The sequence below is a fragment of the Coregonus clupeaformis genome, unplaced genomic scaffold, assembly GCF_020615455.1.
Source record: "Coregonus clupeaformis isolate EN_2021a unplaced genomic scaffold, ASM2061545v1 scaf0776, whole genome shotgun sequence".
Classification (NCBI taxonomy): Eukaryota; Metazoa; Chordata; class Actinopteri; order Salmoniformes; family Salmonidae; genus Coregonus; species Coregonus clupeaformis.
This window is the reverse complement of record NW_025534231.1, coordinates 213,444-237,218: the sequence shown is the minus strand read 5'-3', so window position 1 is coordinate 237,218 and position 23,775 is coordinate 213,444. Positions and strand designations below refer to the sequence as shown.

The 23,775-nt window shown below is 45.7% G+C and overlaps 1 protein-coding gene across 1 annotated transcript in view; it reads left to right on the top strand.

Annotated features, from left to right (window-relative positions):
* Window positions 1-293: 293 nt before the first annotated feature.
* The window catches only part of LOC121543878 (integrin alpha-10), a 53,568-nt gene continuing 30,086 nt past the window's right edge, over window positions 294-23,775 (top strand). Inside the window, exons 1-7 of the mRNA XM_045216691.1 lie at window positions 294-1,313; window positions 9,045-9,156; window positions 11,343-11,452; window positions 13,438-13,526; window positions 19,653-19,767; window positions 20,874-21,001; window positions 21,831-21,979. Of these exons, the coding sequence (XP_045072626.1) occupies window positions 1,262-1,313; window positions 9,045-9,156; window positions 11,343-11,452; window positions 13,438-13,526; window positions 19,653-19,767; window positions 20,874-21,001; window positions 21,831-21,979 (755 nt within the window). The 5' untranslated portion in view covers window positions 294-1,261. The remainder of the gene's footprint in view (window positions 1,314-9,044; window positions 9,157-11,342; window positions 11,453-13,437; window positions 13,527-19,652; window positions 19,768-20,873; window positions 21,002-21,830; window positions 21,980-23,775) is intronic.

Sequence of the window (23,775 nt, the reverse complement as noted above, 5' to 3'; positions counted from 1 at the left end):
CTTTTGAAACTTCTGAGTGTAATGTTTACTGTTAATATTTATTGTTTATTTCACTTTTGTTTACTATCTACTTCACTTGCTTTGGCAATGTTAACACACGTTTCCCATGCCAATAAAGCCCTTAAATTGAAATTGAATTGAATTGAATTGAGAGAGAGAGAGAGAGAGAGAGAGAGAGAGAGAGAGAGAGAGAGAGAGAGAGAGAGAGAGAGAGAGAGGGGGAATGTGGTTGGGGTTTTCAAAATGCGAACCAGACGCGCGCTGAGAGAGAAGTCGAGTTGAGGAACGCGCGAGGGAAGGAAGGTCTCCTAGCCCTAGAATAAAAGCGCTCTTTCATTTACCCGTGTGTGTTTTGCAGTGGGACTCCACTATTCAGAGAGGGATAAAACCGCTATAAATGAGGAAAAACGAAGAAAAAGGATACAACCAACCAGAAGAGTGAAAATGCTAACATAAAAGTTGTCAAGAGAACCTAAACATAGATCTCCCTCAAACGGTTGGGTTGAAAGATACATATGGGTACTTTCTTCTGATAATTTTTGGAGTGTCGAGCCAGGAGGAACATTCAGCAGTAGAAAAGTGACTGACAGCTTGGGCTATAGGTTTTGCTTTCTTGGAAGCAACTAAACATGCATTTGTGATACTGTTACGCATTAGTGACGGTTTAACGACACCAAATGGGACTCTTCATCGGGACAGGTGTTGGTTTTGAGCTTGAATCAGTTGTTTAGTGGTTTTTTACTAGTAGTTTAGACATTTGAGGTGTAGTTGCGCACAAGTTAAGGTAATAATTTATGGCACATATTCAGGCCTAACTGTTGTTACTGCCCTAAAATATTTAGATACGTTAGACAACTCTTTGTCAAAAAGAAAAGAAACCTAGAACAACCTCTGTTTAATTCATGAAAAAGCTGTCAACACGGGCAAAACCTGATAGTTATTACAGAAACAGATCGTTAAACCTGATAGCTGTTACAGCAACAGACCATAACTAAGTAGTCTGTTTTCCCCTCAATAACATGTGAAGTAGAGCTGTCAGAAGCAACACAAAACGGTTACCGTACCACGCGCCCGAGCAATGCCACTGGAACTGTGTTTTTACGGTTTTCACGGATCCCTGGGGAATACGGCGAGTTGAAAGACCGAGTGTGTATGCGCTCTGTTATGCTGGAGCACGGAATTTAAACGAACTCTAGGGAAATTAAAGCCCAAGTCCCGAACAGAAACAGAAACGACACGAAGCCCTTCCATCCTTTACACAATGGAGCTGCACAAATACCTGCTGCTCTTCAAGTTCATAGTTCTCCTCAAAGGTACGTTTGCAACCAGTGTGAGTTTTCACGTTGTCTATAGAGTCATCTCAACCTTTCTAGAGCTGTTTTTTTTTTTTCCCGTTCACGAATAACTTGAACCCTTGACCCCGACCTTTACCCCTTTACAAAGTCACCTCAATGACTACATTTTTACAGTTTAAGAAGCCTATACAAATATGTTCCTGAATATTAGGCTATTTTATAAATACATGTGCATTTTCTAGTTTGAGATTATTCAGTGTATTCGTTATCCCTATGGCATTGTAGGACCTACAACCTCTGCCAAGAAGTCTGGACCTTTATGGCACAGCCAGCTAATGCACCAGCAGTACATCATAGGTCCTAGAACATAAACAGTGATCCTGTAAACCAGTTGAAAGACCTCTATAACGACTACAGTGTGCAGGGTCATGCTCTGTGCTGAGACTTGGCCCAGCTCTTTACTGTGTTGGCATACAGCTGTTTCCCTGGTTCCCCACTGCTGCTGCTCCCCTGTCCAACTGGATGATATGGTACTCAAGTTACCTACTGGAGCTCCCTCAGTGGACTCACTGCTTATCTTCAAACAACCATGAATAATGAATAATGCATTATATTTATACACGATATGGCTTTTCTCTAGGTCTCAAAGCTCAAAGAGCTTGACGTTTAAGTGATTCACCAAAACAACTGCAGGCATCATTCTCTAAGGTACAAAGGCTGAGGCAGGGATATTTAGAAAGCAACATATAGCCTCCCTGTAGGCCTACATCATATGTGAGAGATAATGCCCAGCCACTGTCATGGGGTCTAGACCTTTATGGCACGAGAGGTTTTCCACTTTCACCTCTAACCACAGGGTTGCTGGTTCAAACCCCATTTTGACTGCCACCTTAATCTCTACATTGGTGTCAGAAGTGGTATCCTGCAGTATGGCCTTTTTTGCCCTCCTGTCGGGTCTAACTGTACAATATGGTAATTAACTTACATAGTTTCCTCGGTGTGTAGGGCTATCTTCTCCCCTGCTGGTTGCTGGTTCAAACCCTGCCCACTCCCCTCAATTGCTACACTGGTGCCAGTGGGAGGTTAGACCTCCTAAATTATATCAGTAATATCCATCTCTCCGGAATTCACCTAGAAGCTGGAGTTATAGTAATATGGTATTTCCGTCAGAAGAACCACACTAATTTCCACGCTTGTTAATGTCGACTCCCCACCTCCCATGTTACCTCTACCATAACACACCTCACTCACTGACTTCTGTTAGACGGCAGGAGAGGAGAGAAAATGCTATTATAGTTTCACCAGAAATGAGTGTTGACACAGTCGATAAGCAGGGAGTAAATTGCTACATTGCTGTGCAGTAAGTGGCCATGAAAATAATGACAAAATGGTATTATTAGACAGGGCAGAATCCCGGTTATCTATTGCAAGGCATGATACAGTACAGATAGGCCCTGTAAGATGTCTTGCTGCTGTTAGCAACCTCCATCCTACTCTAGTAGAGCATGTTGAGCTCCATGGTGATCCTGGAGTGTTCATAAGTACGTCCACAGTGTATAACACTGTAATAAGTAGGCAGTAGCCATCGTACTTAAAGGTGGGGTGTTTAGAAGCAGCTTTTTGGATCTATGTATCCATACACTGAGTGTACAAAACATTAGGAACATCTGCTCTTTCCATGACATAGACAGACCAGGTGAATCCAGGTGAAAGCTATGATCCCTTATTGATGTCACCTGTTAAATCCACTTCAATCAGTGTAGATGAAGGGGAGGAGGCAGGTTAAATAAGGATTTTTAGGCCTTGAGACAATTGAGACATGGATGGTGTATGGATTGTGTATGTGTGCCATTCAGAGGTTGAATGGGCAAGACAAAATATTTAAGTGCCTTTGAACGGGGTAGGGTAGTAGGTGCCAGGCACACCGGTTTGAGTGTCAAGAACTGCAATGATGCTGGATTTTTCACACTCAACAGTTTCCTGTGTGTATCAAGAATGTTCCACCACCCAAAGGACATCCAGCCAACTTGACACAACTGTGGGACGCATTGGATTCAACATGGACCAGCATCACTGTGGAACGCTTTCGACACCTTGTAGAGTCCATGCCCTGACGAATTGAGGCTGTTCTGAGGGCAAAAGGGTATGCAACTCAATATTAGGAAGGTGTTCCTAATGTTTTGTACACCCAATGTTATTTATAAACCTGGTTGAACTATTCTGTATAGGATCCCTGTATGATGTCTAACATGATCTGAGTGAGACCATGTACCAGTCCAGTCCAGCACAACACAACACTGCTGTCTGTTCAGGCCATGTACCAGTCCAGCACAACACAACACTGCTGTCTGTTCAGGCCATGTATCAGTCCAGCACAACACAACACTGCTGTCTGTTCAGGCCATGTATCAGTCCAGCACAACACAACACTGCTGTCTGTTCAGGCCATGTATCAGTCCAGCACAACACAACACTGCTGTCTGTTCAGGCCATGTATCAGTCCAGCACAACACAACACTGCTGTCTGTTCAGGCCATGTATCAGTCCAGCACAACACAACACTGCTGTCTGTTCAGGCCATGTACCAGTCCAGCACAACACAACACTGCTGTCTGTTCAGGCCATGTACCAGTCCAGCACAACACAACACTGCTGTCTGTTCAGGCCATGTACCAGTCCAGCACAACACAACACTGCTGTCTGTTCAGGCCATGTCTCTGTCTCCTCCTGCTGATCCTGAGGAATGAATGAGGAAGGAATGCATTGAAGTCACCGTAGTCAGACGCTGTTTGTGGTTAGCCTGTACTACACTTCATTACCTGTTTGAGACATGCATGTAGTGACTGTGTGATGTTGATGGTTTGAGCAGGCCTCCCCAGCGTGTTAACCAGGCATAGGACTGTTAGCTGCTGTGTTATGCTTTACTGAGATGTAGAACACAGGTGTGTGTATGGGGGGACTGGGGAATTCCTTCTTCTCTCTCTCTCTCTCTCTCTCTCTCTCTCTCTCTCTCTCTCTCTCTCTCTCTCTCTCTCTCTCTCTCTCTCTCTCTCTCTCTCTCTCTCTCTCTCTCTCTCTCTCTCTACCAATTTCTTCCCAGTCCTTCTCCTACACACTCTCTCTTCTCCCAATTTCTCTTTCTGTTTCTCTCATTGTCCCCTCTCTCTTTCCCTCCCTCTTGCTGTCCATTATATCTCTTTCCTTCTCTGTCTTTCTTTCTCACTCCCACTCTCTTCCACCCCCACACCCCACTAGGGACTGATAGAGATGGGAACAGAACATGATGGAGGTGAGTCAGAGAACGAGAGAGAGAGAGGGAGGGGGGGATAGAGAGAGAAGACTTGTAATTAAATTAATACTAGAGAAACAGAGAGGCAGACACCTACTGTGGTCATCATAACACGGTCGACCAGAGACGACCAAAGTATGCCAAGACGCCACTGCAGATGTGAAGACAACAAGAGAGGAAGAGGAGAGAAGCAGATGAACAAGAGGACAAAATAAAATGATGAGAGTGAGTGGTAGAAAAATTGGTATATAGTTGAAAGTAGAAAATGTGTGTGTGTGTGTGTGTGAGAGAGAGAGAGAGAGAGAGAGAGAGAGAGAGGTAGATAGAGAGAGAGAGAGAGAGAGAGAGAGAGGGAGAGAGAGAGAGGTAGAGAGAGAGAAGAGAGAGAGAGAGAGAGAGAGAGAGAGAGAGAGAGAGAGAGAGAGAGAGAGATAAAGCCCTTAAATTGAATTGAGAGAGAGAAGCTGTAATAGAGAGACGGTTGCCCATTTGAAATGTCATAAATCAGAGGCACATGTAGTCTGCATACTGTCACACACATCTGTGGTCAGGCTGCCATTCCTCTGTAACACACGTAACACTGTACTGTCAACTCCACTGACCTGTCATCCCTGAATACATCATTCAGTAGCAGTACACACAAACGCACACACACACACACACACATAGCAGCAGCAAGAGCATCGCGAGCCGATCGTGTGGTTGAACAGAGAGAGGAATCTGAATCTGGACAGGGTTTGGCTGCATAAATGTTTACAGTCAGTTGTCATGACGATCCATGGTCAGACAGGCTGTGGTACAGACACATATAAACCAGCTGAAAATGGGAGCGGAGGAGAGGAGCAGGAGAGGAGGAGAGGAGGGTGGTTTGGTGGTGAGGGTGAAGAGCCGGGGAGGGGGTACAGGAGGAGGAGGAGGATGACAATTGGATGATTTGAGTGGAGAGTGGGGGGTTAAGGTGGCGGGGGGTTAGGAGAGAGGGGTGGAAGGGGCTTGGTGGCACGGACAGTCTTTAAAACATACGAGAGACAAGTGTGTGAGAGAGAGAGAGAGAGAGAGAGAGAGAGAGAGAGAGAGAGAGAGAGAGAGAGAGAGAGAGAGAGAGAGAGAGAGAGAGAGAGAGAGAGAGATGCCCGGACACAATTAAAGAGAGTTGAAGTGATTAAACAGTAGAGATTAGTTATGATGTCATCAATGAAAGAGAGGAGCATGATCATGATGACTGTATGGGATCTCCAACTTACACAAAAAAACGTACGCAAAAATTCAGTCAACTTAAAATGACGTGTTTGCTCAAATTGTCTCATGTTCATTCAACTACAAATTATTATTTGGGCATCTTAACTAAAAAGGGCTGTGCAACTGGTTACACAAAGACCTTACTTTTAACATGCAACGTTTTAAACGTACATATTTGACATACATGATTACATTGTGCATGTTCATTTATACAGTAATTAATATTCAACAAGTCCTCATCTGGGATTTGAACTCACAACCTTTTGGTTCACAGCATGCCAATCTTCCTGCAACGCCACCATGTCTGTGTCAGTTATCAGTTAATCTGATTATTCTCTCATCATTGATTTGATGTAGCATTTTCTGTATAGTAGTTTAATGTTGGTGGGGCATATTACTCATTTTTTATGTTTCTCCTTTATCGCTATGATAAATAAAATAGTTTTACTTGAGTGTACTTTTAACAGAGCTGAGATTTACTTTGAAGTGCAAAGTGTAGCAATACAGATTAAATCAGTCGTTGACATAGACACGGTGGCATAGCAGGAAGATTTGTGTGCTGTGAACTAAGAGATTGTGAGTTCAAATCCAAGGTGAGGACATGTTGAATAATAATTACTGTATATATGAACATGCACAATGTAATCGTGTGTCAAATATGTAAGTTGAAAACATTGTATGTCAAAAGCATTGTTTATGTGTGTATAACTAGTTTCACAACCTTTTTTAGTTAAGATGTCCAAATAATAATTTCTAGTTGAATAAACATATGAGGTAAGTTGAGCAAACACATAACTTTAAATTGACAACATTTTGGTGTACATTTTCTGAAGTTGGAGCTATGTTTTAAACCAACTAAAAATGTTAAGTTCAGGTAACACCTTGATCGAAAAATTTAGTAAACTTCAAAAGGCTGTGGAACCAGTTACTTAAAGATGCGCTATGCAGAAATCGCTCTGCCATTTCCTGGTTGCTAAAATTCTAATAGTTTGCCAAATTTCAGTTTATGTGACAAAACAAGCAAGTATAGCGTAGAAAATCATTCTACCATCCATAACCAAAAATATTGTATTTTCAGCTGTTTGAAGCTGGTGTACATAACCGAAAGTAGAAGATGCAAAAACAAAACTTAAGAATGGGAAGCATAGAAATAGCACACATAGAACAGATCTACCGCTTTTTAGACTTGCTTTCAATGAGAATGACAGATCTATAACTCACATTTCTATATGAATTTGGTCAGGTCTCACAACAAGTAACATATTGCAGCTATAATAATTTTTTACAGTGTGTTAGTTAGGCCTGTATGTACACTATGTTTGTGGTTCTAGCATGGGTTAGGCCTGTATGTACACTCTGTTTGATGTTCTAGCCTGGGTAACCGTTAGGCCTGTATCTTCATTGCATTTATATGCATTACAGTTGGGGGTGCTAGCTAAAGTGTTCTGGTGTCTGTGAGTCTATTTTAGTGTGAAGGCACTCCACAGGTCTCCTCTCTTTAAATTAAATCATCATAAAGAGTGTAGTGTGGCTTTTATTTTGACAGTTGGCCTGTGTGTTTCCATGTCTGTTTTCTCAGTCACACACCTCCCCTGGGCGAGTCAATGAACTATCCTCCTTCTTCCATTCCTTTGCTTGCTCCGTCGCTCTACCTCTTTCTCTCGTTCTTCTGTATCTCTCTTGCTTTCCCTCTACCCTCTCTTTCTCTCTCCTTCTCAGCTCTCTCTCTCTCTCTCTCTCTCTCTCTGTATAAAGGGCAGGTTTGTACGGTATAACAGGGAGCTACTATACTACATAGTTTTTATAACCCACAACCTCCCCCCTCTCTCCCTCCCTCCCTCTTTCCCCGTCTCTCCCGCTCCTTTTCCCCTAGACTGACTCCCTTTTTCCTCAAAGGTCATCTTTGGTCACTCTGTTTATCCCCCCCATTTATCCCCCCCCCCAAATTGGGCTTTATTGGCATGGGAAACATATGTTTACATTGCCAAAGCAATGTAAACTCTCTCTCTCTCTCTCTCTCGCTCCCTCTCTCTTTCTCTCTTTCACTCTCTCCATTTCCCTCACCTCCAACCCCCTCTCTCTAACCCCCTCTCTCCCCCCAACCCCAGCCCCTCTCCTCTCACCCTCCAACCCCCTCTCTCTAACCATAGCCCTTTTCTCCCTACAACCCCAGCCCCTCTCTCCCCACAACCCCAGCCCCTCTCTCCCCACAACCCCAGCCCTCTCTCCCCACAACCCCAGCCCCTCTCTCCCCACAACCCCAGCCCCTCTCTTCCCACAACCCCAGCCCTTCGGTCCCCACAACCCCAGCCCCTCTCTCCCCACAACCCCAGCCCCTCTCTCCCCACAACCCCAGCCCCTCTCTTCCCACAACCCCAGCCCTTCGGTCCCCACAACCCCCGCTATCCCCACAACCCCAGCCCCTCTCTCCCCACAACCCCAGCCCCTCTCTCCCCACAACCCCAGCCCCTCTCTCCCCACAACCCCAGCCCCCTCTCCCCACAACCCCAGCTCTCTCCCACAACCCCAGCCCCTCTCTCCCCACAACCCCAGCCCTCTCTCCCCACAACCCCAGCCCCTCTCTCCCCAACCCCAGCCCCTCTCTCCCACAACCCCAGCCCCTCTCTCCCCACAACCCCAGCCCCTCTCTCCCCACAACCCCAGCCCCTCTCTCCCCACAACCCCAGCCCCTCTCTTCCCACAACCCCAGCCCCTTCTCCCCACAACCCCCAGCCCCTCTCTCCCCACAACCCCAGCCCCTCTCTCCCCACAACCCCAGCCCCTCTCTCTCCCACAACCCCAGCCCTTCTCCCCACAACCCCCTATCCCCACAACCCCAGCCCCTCTCTCCCCACAACCCCAGCCCCTCTCTCCCCACAACCCCCTGCCCCTCTCTCCCCACAACCCCAGCCCCTCTCTCCCCACAACCCCAGCCCTCTCTTCCCACAATCCCAGCCCCTCTCTCCCCACAACCCCAGCCCTTCGGTCCCCACAACCCCCTCTATCCCCACAACCCCAGCCCCTCTCTCCCCACAACCCCAGCCCTTCTCTCCCCCACAACCCCAGCCCCTCTCTCCCCACAACCCCAGCCCCTCTCTCCCCACAACCCCAGCCCTTCTCTCCCCACAACCCCAGTCCCTCTCTCCCTACAACCCCAGCCCCTCTCTCCCCACAACCCAAGGCCTTTCTCTAACCTTCTGTCTGTTGTTATGTTCCCTCAGGGTTGTGTGAGTGTTTCAACATCGATGTTAAGCGGCCTCGTATCTACACTGGTCCAGAGGAGGCCCTGTTTGGTTTCTCTGTGCTACAGCATGACAATGAGGGGGAGAAATCGTGAGTACCAAAGTCTGTATGTGTGTGTGTTTGTCAAAGGTCAAAAAGGGGGTGCTTATATTTGTCCTGTTTCACTGCATGTACAAGTGGGTAACCTGCACGAGTGTGTGGTGTGAAATGTAAATGTGATTTTTGCATATCCCAACTCCCCCTGAGACACCCTCGAAGAGGGGTCACGGCCAGGGATCAGCCATTATTAATGGCGACCCTGGAGAGATTAGGGTGAAGTGCCTTGCTCAAGGGCAGGCTATCTGCTGCCCTCCATACTACCTGCTGCCCTCCAGGCTACCTACCTCCCTCCAGGCTACCTGCCTCCCTCCAGGCTACCTGCCTCCCTCCAGGCTACCTGCCTCCCTCCAGGCTACCTGCTGCCCTCCAGGCTACCCGCCGCCCTCCAGGCTACCTGCCTCCCTCCAGGCTACCCGCCGCCCTCCAGGCTACCCGCCGCCCTCCAGGCTACCCGCCGCCCTCCAGGCTACCCGCCTCCCTCCAGGCTACCTGCCACCCTCCAGGCTACCTGCCTCCCTCCAGGCTACATGCCTCCCTCCAGGCTACCTGCCACCCTCCAGGCTACCTGCCGCCCTCTAGGCCAGGGGTTCCCAAACTTTTTCACTCGGTCCCCCCTGCCGAGGATGACTTTGTGTACGGGTGCGGTGATGATGAGGAAGGGAAGGCTTTCCTGGTGCATGGGTCCCATGGTGAGGGTGAGTGGTGCTGGGATGTGTGTGATAGTGCCGGATCCCAATGGTCGATTATCCAGGGTTTGGACCGGAAAAGGAGAGGAGGTTCAGGGAGGAGGAGAGGGCCTGGTCGATTAAATTCCATGCGGCACAGGAGTCCAATAGAGCTGTAGAGACAACAGCCAGCCAGTGAAATGGAAACCAGAAAGGGTTTGACGGAAAACGATGAAGATGGAATACTTATGCCTACCCAGGGAGACAGAAGATCATGGGGCCGCCCCTCTGCCCAAGTGGACCCCGGGTTAGGACGCACCGGACACCACTAAAGCTGGTGCCCCTCCTGGCCGCAATAGGGACAGAGACCCAGTTGTCTCCGGCGATGCCTCTCTGCCGCGGAGAGGTGTGTGGACGCTACCTCCATGGGTTCAGGCTCTGCCTCAGGACAGCCAAAGAAGGAGGACGAGGAGAGAGGTAGGTGGAGGCGCTCCCGAAGAAGGTTATCCAGACGGATGGCCATCGCGATGATTGTGTCCAAGGATAGGTTGTCATCCCGACACGCTAACTCCGTCTGGACCTCTTCGCGCAGTCCTCTCCGGAATAGAGTGCGGAGCACCGGCTCATTTCATCCGCTGGAGGCTGCCACAGTCCGAAAGGTGAGGGCGTACTCTGCAGCGGTCTGGGCACCCTGCTGGAGTTGGGGAAGTCTATCACATCCCTCTCTGCCCTCTGGAGGATGGTCGAAGACTGCCCTGAACAGAGCCATGAACCTCTCATAGGAACCCAGCTCCTCCTCTCCTCTCTCCCAGACGGCCGTAGCCCACTCCAACGCCCGCCCCAGTCAGCAGGGAAATGTCCGTGGCAACCTTGGAACTCTCGGTGGTGGGGGCTCCTGTCTGATGGGCGAAATAGAGGGAGCACTGGAGCAGGAAGCCACGGCATTTTGATGGAGTACCGTCATACTTCTCCGAAAGGGACAGTCGGGCATCGCTGACCTGTTGCGGACGGCTGGGTAGGCTGGGGGACTGGCTCACTGTGACGACCCGTGGTAGGAGGCCCTCTGATAGGGGTATGGAGAGCCTCTCTGGTGGTGTCGAGGCGATGGAGAACGCGGAGGACCTCCTCCATGGCCGTACCCAGTTGCTCCAGCTGGTCATGGTGTTGGTGGAGTAGATGACCCTGTTCGTTGACTGTCTGGAAGATGGTTTTATCCTCTGCTGCTTCCATATTGTGAGGCAGTATTCTGTTACGTATACGCCGGGAGTCAGGAAGCAAGTGCAGAAGGTGAGTTTAATAAAGATAAATGCAGATGAACAAAACAAGAGAAGCGTACAGAACATGAATAAAAAACAAACCAATACTGCCTGACAGTTTGGGAACCTCTGCTCTACGCTACCTGCCGTCCTCTAGGCTACCCCAGTGTGTGTGTGTTTCAATTAGTGTATCTGTGGTAGGATGCATTAATAAAATCCTCTTACCTGATTGGCTGTGTGTGTGTTTGTGATGCAGGATGCTGGTTGGTGCTCCTTGGGATGGCCCGCCCAATACCAGGAGAGGAGACGTGTACAAATGCATCGTAGGAGAGGAGAGGAACTCCAACTGCACCAAAACCAACCTGGGTGAGAGAGAACCACAGATCTAGGATCAGCTTAACCTTTCCTGATCCTAATCTTAACTATTATGAGGAGAAACACTAAACTGGCCATAGCTCAGCATCTACACTACCGTTCAAAAGTTTGGGGTCACTTAGAAATGTCCTTGTTTTAGAAAGAAAAGCAATTTTTCTGTCCATTAAAATAACATCGAATTGATCAGAAATACAGTGTAGACATTGTTCATGTTGTAAATGGCGATTGTAGCTGGAAACAGCAGATTTTTTATGGAATATCTACATAGGCGTACAGAGGCCCATTATCAGCAACCATCAGTCCTGTGTTCCAATGGCACATTGTGTTTGCTAATCCAAGTTTATCATTTAAAAAGGCTAATTGATCATTAGAAAACCCTTTTGCAATTATGTTAGCACAGCTGAAAACTGTTGTGCTGATTAAAGAAGCAATAAAACTGGCCTTCTTGAGACTAGTTGAGTATCTGGAGCATCAAATCAAATCAAATCAAATTTTATTGGCCACATACGCCGAATACAACAGGTGCAGACATTACAGTGAATTGCTTACTTACAGCCCATAACCAACAGTGCATTTATTTTGAATAAAAAAGTAAAATAAAACAACAACAAAAAAGTGTTGAGAAAAAAAGAGCAGAAGTAAAATAAAATAACAGTAGGGAGGCTATATATACAGGGGGTACCAGTGCAGAGTCAATGTGCGGGGGCACCGGCTAGTTGAGGTAGTTGAAGTAATATGTACTTGTGGGTTCGATTACAGGATCAAAATGGCCAGAAACAAATAACTTTCTTCTGAAACTCATCAGTCTATTCTTGTTCTGAGAAATGAAGGCCATTCCATGCGAGAAATTGCCAAGAAACTGAAGATCTCGTAAAACGCTGTGTACTACTCCCTTCAAAGCGCAAACTGGCTCTAACCAGAATAGAAAGAGGAGTGGGAGGCCCCGGTGCACAACTGAGCAAGAGGACAAATACATTAGAGTGTCCAGTTTGAGAAACAGACGCCTCACAGGTCCTCAACTGGCAGCTTCATTAAATAGTACCCGCAAAACACCAGTCTCAACGTCAACAGTGAAGAAGCGACTCCAGGATGCTGACATTCTAGGCAGAGTTGCAAAGAAAAAGCCATATCTCAGACTGGCCAATAAAAAGAAAAGATTAAGATGGGTAAAAGAACACTGGACAGAGGAAGATTGGAAAAAAGTGTTATGGACAGATGAATCGAAGTTTGAGGTGTTCGGATTACAAAGAAAAATATTTGTGAGACGCAGACCAAATGAAAAGATGCTGGAGGAGTGCTTGATGCCATCTGTCAAGCATGGTGGAGGCAGTGTGATGGTCTGGGGGTGCTTTGGTGGTGGTAAAGTGGGAGATTTGTTCAGGGTAAAAGGGAAGGAAGGCTATCACTCCATTTTGCAACGCCATGCCATACCCTGTGGACAGCGTTTGATTGGAGCCAATTTCCTCCTACAACAGGACAATGACCCAAAGCACAGCTCCAAACTATGCAATAACTATTTAGGGAAGAAGCAGTCAGCTGCTATTCTGTCTATAATGGAGTGGCCAGCACAGTCACCAGATCTCAACCCTATTGAGCTGTTGTGGGAGCAGCTTGACCGTATGGTACGTAAGAAGTCCCCATCAAACCAATACAAATTGTGGAAGGTGCTTCAGGAAGCATGGGGTGAAATCGCTTCAGATTACCTCAACAAATTGACAACTAGAATGCCAAAGGTCTGCAAGGCTGTAATTGCTGCAAATGGAGGACACAATTATTATTTCTATTCAAAATCATTATTTCTAACCTTGTCAATGACTCTCCATCCATCCCTTCCTATGCATTTTGATATATTTCCTATTCAAACTAATTTCATTTATGTTTTCATGGAAAACAAGGACATTTCTAAGTGACCCCAAACTTTTGAAGGTAGTGTAGGTGATGTCATTAACCATCTCTCTCCTCCTTCTCTGTCTCAGGTGAGAGCGCGTTACAGAATGTATCTAGGAACCTGAAGAACTCTCATCTAGGAATGACCCTCAGTCCAGACTCACCTGATGGATTCCTGGTACGTTTACTGTCCCATTGGCTGACTGGTTGACTGATTGATTGATTAATTGATTGAATCAGTGGGCTAACATGGTCTTGAGTCTTGTAGATACATGGTCTTGAGTCAGTGTTTGATACTGGGTTGGTTACATAGCTGTAGGAACTGAGTCAGTCCTGGAGGGATGTGGTGGTGGTGAGAGGAGGAGGTGGTGTGTTTGTTTGGTATGGCCTTTTCAATGAGTCAGCTGGGGGTGGCCATGTTTAGAAGGAGAAACATTAGATGCCAAGTCTGTGTGTGTTTGTGTGCTTTGCGTGGTTCAGAATTCCCCCGCTTTATAGGGCAACTTTTCTTACCATACATTCAAGCACACACACAGACGCACCACACACACACACACACACACACACACACACACACACACACACACACACACACACACACACACACACACACACACACACACACACACACACACACACTCTGGTCCACGTTGTCCTAGCAGACTCTTCTGATCCAGATCTCTCCAGTTCTCTATGGTTACAGCGGAATTACTGGGTGGCTGTGCCAGCAAGCAGCCCCTCCTGTGTGTGTGTGTGTGTCTGCCAGCAGTTTGCCGCTCCTCTAGATGCAGAATCAAACACAGTTCAATAACGCGGGGCCAGCGCACCCTGTTTTTCCGCATGTGTGTGCGTTCATTTGTGTGTTTGTTAAAACCCCTGTGGTAGGGTCTAAAACAGGATCGGAATGCGTCTCCGGCCCTTTGTAATGACAGGCCTACCAAAAGCCATAGCACCTCTCGCCCTCCTCTCCCTCTTTCCTTTCTCTCATCCCTCTCTCTCTCTCCATCCATCCCTCTGTCTCTCTCTCTCTCTCTCCATCCATCCCTCTGTCTCTCTCTCTCCATCCATCCATCCCTCTCTCTCTCTCCATCCATCCCTCTGTCTCTCTCTCTCTCTCTCCATCCATCCCGCTGTCTCTCTCTCTCCATCCATCCATCCCTCTCTCTCTCTCCATCCATCCCTCTGTCTCTCTCTCTCTCTCCATCATCCCTCTATCTCTCTCTCTCTCTCTCTTTCTCCATCCATCCCTCTGTCTCTCTCTCTCTCTCTCCATCCATCCCTCTGTCTCTCTCTCTCTCTCTTTCTCCATCCATCCCTCTGTCTCTCTCTCTCTCTCTCCATCCATCCCTCTGTCTCTCTCTCTCTCTCTCCATCCATCCCTCTGTCTCTCTCTCTCCATCTATCCATCCCTCTCTCTCTCTCTCCATCCATCCCTCTGTCTATCTCTAAGACAGGGAATCTTTGATAATGACAGGGTCATGTTTTCTCTTTCTTTCCTCCCTCCTTCACTCTTTTAATTGTTTTATTTTGTCTCCTAGTGTGTATGAATGTTCTTCCTTTTATCCTAGCTCTCCTCTCTCCCCACACTCCCCCTTTCCTTTTCTCTCTCTTTAGTTTTAAAGCCAAATAAATAGTGTGCTTTGAAGACATAAATATTTTGATGTGACTGTTCTGCCTCAATAAATTCACTACAATAGTGATTAAATGGCTTTATTGGTCTGCTGCATTCCAGCTCTGCAAAAATACTCATGAAAACTGCCAACATGTCAACAACTTTTTCACCCCATCCCTCGCTCTCTCTCTCTTCTGCCTCTCTTTCATTTTATCTGTTCTCAAACCACAATTATATGCTTTTCCATGACCTATTCTTCCCCCCCTCCATTATCCACAATTATTCTCCTCCTCATCTCCCTTTCTCTCTTTCACTCTCTCTCCCTCTCTCCACATCTCTCTCTCTCTCTCTCTCTCTCTCTCTCTCCAATCTCTCCCCTTCTCTTTCCCTCTTTCCTTCTCCTTCTCTCTCTCACTCTCTCTCTTTCTCTCTCAGTCCCCCTGTCTCTCTCTCTCTGTCTCCCCCCTCTCTCTGTCTCTCTGTCTCACCCCTCTTTCTCTCTATCTCTCTCTTAGTTCCCCCTCTTTCTCTTTCTCTCTTTCTTTCTTTCTTTCTTTCTTTCTTTCTTTCTTTCTTTCTTTCTTTCTTTCTTTCTTTCTTTCTCTCTCTCTCTCTCTCTCTCTCTCTCTCTCTCTCTCTCTCTCTCTCTCTCTCTCTCTCTCTCTCTCTCTCTCTCTCTCTCTCTCTCTCTCTCTCTCTCTCTCTCTCTCTCTGTCCCCCCTCTCTCTCTCTCAGTTCCCCCCTCTCTTTCTCTCTACTTTCTCTCTCTCTCACTCCCCCCTCTCTATCTGTCTCACTCCCCCCTCTCTCTCTGTCTCAGTCCCCCCCCACCTCCTCTCTCTCAATTGAATTTCAATTCAAAGGGCTTTATTGGCATGGAAAACATATTTTACATTGCCAAAGCAAGTGAAATATATAATAAACTAAAGTGAAATAAACAATAAAAAACTAACAGTAAACATTACACAAGTTCCAAAGGAATAGAGACATTTCAAATGTCATATTATGGCTATATACAGTGTTGTAACAATGTGCAAATAGGTAAAGTACAAAAGGGGGGGGAAATAAACATAAATATGGGTTGTATTTACAATGGTGTTTGTTCTTCACTGGTTGCCCTTTTCTTGTGGCAACAGGTAACAAAACCTGCTGCTGTGATGGCACACTGTGGTATTTCTCCCAATAGATTTGGATTTGTTTTCAAATTCTTTGTGGGTCTGTGTAATCTGAGGGAAATATGTGTCTCTAATATGGTCATACATTTGGCAGGAGGTTAGGAAGTGTAGCTCAGTTTCCACCTCATTTTTGGGCAGTGTGCACATAGCCTGTCTTCTCTTGAGAGCCAGGTCTGCCTACGACGGCCTCTCTCAATAGCAAAGCTATGCTCACTGAGTCTGTACATAGTCAAAGCTTTCCTTAATTTCGGGTCAGTCACAGTGGTCAGGTATTCTGCCACTGTGTACTCTCTGTTTAGGGCCAAATAGCATTCTAGTTTGCTCTGTTTTTTTGTTAATTATTTCCAATTTGTCAAGTAATGATCTTTTTGTTTTCTCATGATTTGGTTGGGTCTAATTGTGTTGCTGTCCTGGGGCTCTGTGGGGTCTGTTTGTGTTTGTGAACAGAGCCCCAGCACCAGCTTGCTTAAGGGACTCTTCTCCAGGTACATATCTCTGTAGGTGATGGCTTTTGTTATGGAATGTTTGGGAATCGCTTCCTTTTAGGTGGTTGTAGAATTTAACGGCTCTTTTCTGGATTTTGATAATTAGCGGGTATCGGCCTAATTCTGCTCTGCATTCATTATTTGGTGTTTTACAATGTACACAGAGGATATTTTTTTGCAGAATTCTGCATGCAGTCTCAATTTGGTGTTTCTCCCATTTTGTGAATTATTGGTTGGTGAGCGGACCCCTGACCTCAGAACCATAAAGTGCAATGGGTTCTATAACTGATTCATGTATTTTTTGCCAGATCCTAATTGGTATGTTGAATTTTATGTTCCTTTTGATGGCGTAGAAGGCCCTTCTTGCCTTGTCTCTCAGATGGTTCACAGCTTTGTGGAAGTTACCTGTGGCGCTGATGTTTAGGGCGAGGTATAGTTTTATGTGTGCTCTAGGGCAATGGCGTCAAGAGGGCATTTGTATTTGTGGTCCTGGCAACTGGACCTTTTTTGGAACACCATTATTTTTGTCTTACTGAGATTTACTGTCAGGGCCCAGGTCTGATAGAATCTGTGCAGAAGATCTAGGTGCTTCTGTAGGCCCTCCTTGGTTGGGGACAGAAGCACCAGATCATCAGCATACAGTAGACATTTGACTTCAGATTCTAGTAGGGTGAGGCCGGGTGCTGCAGACTGTTCTAGTGCCCTCGCCAAATCATTTATATATATGTTGAAGAGGGTGGGGCTCAAGCTGCATTCCTGTCTAACCCCACGGCCCTGTGGAAAGAAATGTGTGTTTTTTGCCAATTTTAACCGCACACTTGTTGTTTGTGTACATGGATTTTATAATGTTGTATGTTTTTCCCCCAACACCGCTTTCCATCAATTTGAATAGCAGACCCTCATGCCAAATTGAATCAAAAGCTTTTTAACATTTACATTTGAGTCATTTAGCAGACGCTCTTATCCAGAGCCTGGATTTATCTACGACAGAGCCTGGATTTAAAATCAACAAAGCATGTGAAGACTTTACCTTTGTTTTGTTTTGTTTGTCGGTTAGGGTGTGCAGGGTCAATACGTGGTCTGTCCCCCACCCTCTTTCTCTATCTGGGTCTGACTCTCCTACAGTCAGTCTGCTGGTGTTTATTGGTGTGTTCAGTAGCAGACCTGACAAACAGCCCAGTGGGGAAGTCAACTCTGTCCTTGTCTTGTGCCTCTCACTCTCACCAATAAGTCAGTGGTAGCTAGTTTGGACCATAGACAGTTACAGTTGAAGTCGGAAGTTTACATACATCTTAGCCAAATACATTTAAACTCAGTTTTTCACAATTCCTGACATTTAATCCTAGTAAAGATTCCATGTTTTAGGTCAGTTAGGATCACCACTTTATTTTAAGAATGTGAAATTTCAGAATAATAGTAGAGAGAATTATTTATTTCAGATTTTATTTATTTAATCACATTCCCAGTGGGTCAGAAGTTTACATACACTCAATTAGTATTTGGTAGCATTGCCTTTCAATTGTTTAACTTGGGTCAAACGTTTCGGGTAGCCTTCCACAAGCTTCCCACAATAGGTTGGGTGAATTTTGGCCCATTCCTCCTGACAGAGCTGGTGTAACTGAGTCAGGTTTGTAGGCCTCCTTGCTCGCACACGCCTTTTCAGTTCTGCCCACAAATGTTCTATAGGATTGAGGTCAGGGCTTTGTGATGGCCACTTCAATACCTTGACTTTGTTGTCCTTAAGCCATTTTGCTACAACTTTGGAAGTATGCTTGGGGTCATTGTCCATTTGGAAGACCCATTTGCAACCAAGCTTTAACTTCCTGACTGATGTCTTGAGATGTTGCTTCAATATATCCACATAATTTTCTTTCCTCATTATGCCATCTGTTTTGTGAAGTGCACCAGTCCCTCCTGCAGCAAAGCACCCCCACAGCATGATGCTGCCACCCTCATGCTTCAAGGTTGGGATGGTGTTCTTCGGCTTGCAAGCGCCCCCCTTTTTCCTCCAAACATAACGATGGTCATTATGGCCAAACAGTTCTATTTTTGTTTCATCAGATCAGAGGACATTTCTCCAAAAAGTACGATCTTTGTCCCCATGTGTTGCAAACCGTAGTCTGGCTTTTTTTATGGCGGTTTTGGAGCAGTGGCTTCTTCCTTGCTGAGCGGCCTTTCAGGTTATGTCGATATAGGACTCGTTTTACTGTGGATATAGATACTTTTGTACCTGTTTCCTCCAGCATCTTCACAAGGTCATTTGCTGTTGTTCTGGGATTGATTTGCACTTTTCGCACCAAAGTACGTTCATCTCTAGGAGACAGAACGTGTCTCCTTCCTGAGCGGTATGATGGCTGCGTGGTCCCATGGTGTTTATACTTGCGTACTATTGTTTGTACAGATGAACGTGGTATCTTCAGGCATTTGGAAATTGCTCCCAAGGATGAACCAGACTTGTGGAGGTCTACCTTTTTTTTTCTGAGGTCTTGGCTGATTTCTTTTGATTTCCCATGATGTCAAGCAAAGAGGCACTGAGTCTGAAGGTAGGCATTGAAATACATCCACAGGTACACCTCCAATTGACTCAAATGATGTCAATTAGTCTATCAGAAGCTTCTAAAGCCATGACATCATTTTCTGGAATTTTCCAAGCTGTTTAAAGGCACAGTCAACTTAGTGTATGTTAACTTCTGACCCACTGGAATTGTGATACAGGGAATTATAAGTGAAATAATCTGTCTGTAAACAATTGTTGGAAAAATTACTTGTGTCATGCACAAAGTAAATGTCCTATCCGACTTGCCAAAACTATAGTTTGTTAACAATAAATTTGTGGAGTGGTTGAAAAACGAGTTTTAATGACTCCAATCTAACTGTATGTAAACTTCCGACTTCAACTGTATGTATGTTATGTTACCTTTACAGTTTCAGTTAAAGGAGTGACAATAACCACATCTGTGTGTGTGTGTGTGTGTGTGTGTGTGTGTGTGTGTGTGTGTGTGTGTGTGTGTGTGTGTGTGTGTGTGTTTCAGGCGTGTGCGCCCCTGTGGTCTCAGGAGTGTGGTACGTCAGTCTTCAGTACGGGGATCTGTGCTTCTGTCAGTGATGACCTGGAACCCAGAGAGACCATCGCCCCTACAGCACAGAGTAACTACACACACACGTGCGCGCACGCACTCAGACACACACACACACAAGTATACGCATGCACGCACGCACGCACACACACACACACACACAGGCAGACACAAAGAGTGGGTTGCATTTATATACTCGAGCACACACATACATCACAGCTAAATGGTAATGACTCTGTTACAGTAGAGTTCATTTTATGGGGTTTTGGGAGTTATGTGGGTCCTTAGTATTCAATGTTCCATTATGGATCCAGTAATGTGTGTGTTCTGTAGGACTCAGTGTTCCATTATGGATCCAGTAAGGTGTGTGTTCTGTAGTACTCAGTGTTCCATTATGGATCCAGTAAGGTGTGTGTTCTGTAGTACTCAGTGTTCCATTATGGATCCAGTAAGGTGTGTGTTCTGTTCCTTAGTACTCAGTGTTCAATTATGGATCCAGTAAGGTGTGTGTTCTGTAGTACTCAGTGTTCAATTATGGATCCAGTAAGGTGTGTGTTCTGTAGTACTCAGTGTTCAATTATGGATCCAGTAAGGTGTGTGTTCTGTTCCTTAGTACTCAGTGTTCAATTATGGATCCAGTAAGGTGTGTGTTCTGTAGTACTCAGTGTTCAATTATGGATCCAGTAAGGTGTGTGTTCTGTTCCTTAGTACTCAGTGTTCAATTATGGATCCAGTAAGGTGTGTGTTCTGTTCCTTAGTACTCAGTGTTCAATTATGGATCCAGTAAGGTGTGTGTTCTGTAGTACTCAGTGTTCAATTATGGATCCAGTAAGGTGTGTGTTCTGTAGTACTCAGTGTTCAATTATGGATCCAGTAAGGTGTGTGTTCTGTTCCTTAGTACTCAGTGTTCCATTATGGATCCAGTAAGGTGTGTGTTCTGTAGTACTCAGTGTTCCATTATGGATCCAGTAAGGTGTGTGTTCTGTTCCTTAGTACTCAGTGTTCCATTATGGATCCAGTAAGGTGTGTGTTCTGTAGTACTCAGTGTTCCATTATGGATCCAGTAAGGTGTGTGTTCTGTAGTACTCAGTGTTCCATTATGGATCCAGTAAGGTGTGTGTTCTGTAGTACTCAGTGTTCCATTATGGATCCAGTAAGGTGTGTGTTCTGTTCCAGGATGTACTACATACATGGACATAGTGATGGTTCTGGATGGCTCCAACAGTATCTATCCCTGGTATGAAGTCCAGAACTTCCTCAGTAACATCCTCAGCAAGTTCCATATCAGCCCAGAACAAATGCAGGTAAGGGTGTGTGAGTGTGGGTGTTTGTGTTTGTGTGAACATGCGTGCGTGCGAGCCGGTATGCTTGTGTGTGCTTTCGTCTGTACATTTCTGTGATCAAATCCTCTCTTGTAGTTTGTTTGTGTTTTCTTGCTAAGTCCCCAAACCCCTCCAGCTGAGGCCCAGAATAGGGATTCTGTTGGTTGAGTCTCAGTCAACTACACAAGCCAGTCCTTTACACTGAAACACAACATAGTGTGGTAATCTGATGACAATGAATGGATGGACTAATGCAATGGGACAAGAGCTGGCCTTGAGGTTTGGGAGAGGGGAGAGGAAGTAGAGGGGTAGAGGTTTGGGGAGGACAGGAGATGAGAAGGAGAGGGGGAGAGGGGGAAGATTAGAGGAGAGGGGGATAAGTGGTTTGGAGGGGGTCAGTAGCAGAGGGGTAGAGGTTTGGGTTGAGGAGGGGAGAGGAGAGGGAGATGGGGAAGGGTAGAGGAGAGGGGGAACAATGGGTTTAGAGGGGGGTCAGTAGCAATGTAGCAAAGGGACAGCAGTAGCAGGCGAGGTGAGGTGAAGAGAGAATTCCTCTGGTTCCTGGATGGATTCGCAAATTCCCCAAATACTCTGTTCTCAGAGGGCACAGGGTTAGTAGTTAAAGGGACAGCTCACCCCAAACACCAACTGTCAGACATAGACACAGATAAACTGTCAAAAATTTGAGCTGAGGTCATGTTCTATCTGTGGATATCCCACTGTATGCTTGACTACATTGGAAAGACAGGCAGGCACCATTGTGTGTGTGTGTGGTTTTGTTTCTAACATGACCGTGTATGGTTGTGTTCAGGTGGGGGTGTTGCAGTATGGTGAGGTTGCGGTCCATGAGTGGTCACTGAGAGACTACCAGACAACACAGGAGGTGGTTGAAGCAGCTAAGAACATCAGCCGACAGGAGGGGCGGGAGACACGCACAGCATACGCCATCCACATGGGCTGGTACGTCTGTCAATCATTCATACACCATTCTCATTGGCTGGTCAATGTGTCAATCATAACTCACTGCCCTTTAACATTGTCAAATATTTCCTTATTCTATTATTCTCTGTGAAACATGGAATCCAGCTGAGGCTGAGGGATATAGAGGGGTCAGAGGTCAAAACCTAACAAACAGCTGTCTAGAATGGACACCTGATATCTCACACCATTCCTCCTTTATTAAACTCATACACATATAGTGTACCACAGCTTTCATTCTCAATTTCACACACACACACACACACACACACACACACACAGTGTTGTTTAACCAACCTTGTGGGGGACACAATTGATTTCCATTCAAAATCCTATTTTCCCTAACAATTGGTCCCCACAATTGTAATTAAACACACACACACACACACACACACACACAAGCAAGGCAGGTAATTGGAGAGTTCCTGTTTTCCAGTATATTTAAAGGTAAATGGTCAGGACGTGAGAAGGGCAGTTTAAAGAGAAGTCAGTGGAAAGGCTGCAGTTTAAAGGCAGTGACTGGAAATACAGGCACCACTCCTGTAGACTGTCATTACCTTTCATCCACATCACCACTACTGAAAACAGACAGCCTTTTTTTTACTAATGCTATTAACCAATGTTCCTTCTCATTTTTCATCACTGAGCGCAAACTTGAACGTAGTGAAAACTCTGTGCAACTTCCGGTGTGCATTTACTGTGAACACTGAGGCTGTACACGCTTTAAGTTCATTTTAACAGTGGTCAAGTAGGCTACTGTGGCTATTTGATCATAATGTAGTCCTACCAGAGTGGCCTACCATAAAAAATTATGGAGAAAATGCATCCCATAACATTTTACATTTAAGCAGACGCTCTTATCCGGAGCAATTAGGGTTAAGTGCCTTGCTCAAGGGCACATCGGCAGATTTTTCACCTAGTCGGCTCGGGATTAGAACCAGCGACCTTTCAGTTCCTGGCACAACGCTCTTAACCACTAAGCTACCTGCCATCCCATGAAAACATGGAAATAGCTATTCTATCGTTCAGCCTACAGTAGCACCCAATGTGTGGTGTTCGATGTAGGCCTACATTTCATGAGACTTTTGGGAAAAAAACATGCAGGGCTTGACATAAACCTGTTTATCCACTTGTCCTTCAGACAATGAGGTGACTGAAAATGTTGTTGTGTTGTTTGATGCAAGAAACCACTTTACAAAATAAAATGCATTATTATTCCCATACCATAATTACAGAGAATCAGACAAATTATGCTACCCTCTGCCTATTGGCTACTTAGCTTATTCAAGCCTGTCTCAAAATACAACACCGCTCCTTTAAGACAAAAAAAGGTCTTTAACTGACTGCTTTTCAAAGATGTCTAGAAATGTACATGTTTTGTGCTCTTGTAGAAAGCAATCACTCCTCTATTGCTGACTACACATTTTCTATAACTGGGCTAATAACTCACTAACTAGGATATGAACAAATGTACAAATGTGCACACATCCCTACATGTAGCTTTCGCTTTGATCTCAAAACAAGCGCATCTACTCACGACCACTGATGCTGTCCAATTCAAAGTGAATGGCACAGATCCATATATGGCAATGGTCTATTTGCATATAGGCCTACTGCAGATCTGATTGGTTATGGCGCACCGGTCTATGTAGAGTACTGCCTGAGTCGTGCCTGTCAATGCCACAGTAAAGGGAAACATTTATAGTGTTAACTAACAGGGAAAACTCTAGAAAGTTGAGTGAAGTTCAATCTCGTGCTTCTCTGCGTGCGCATATATT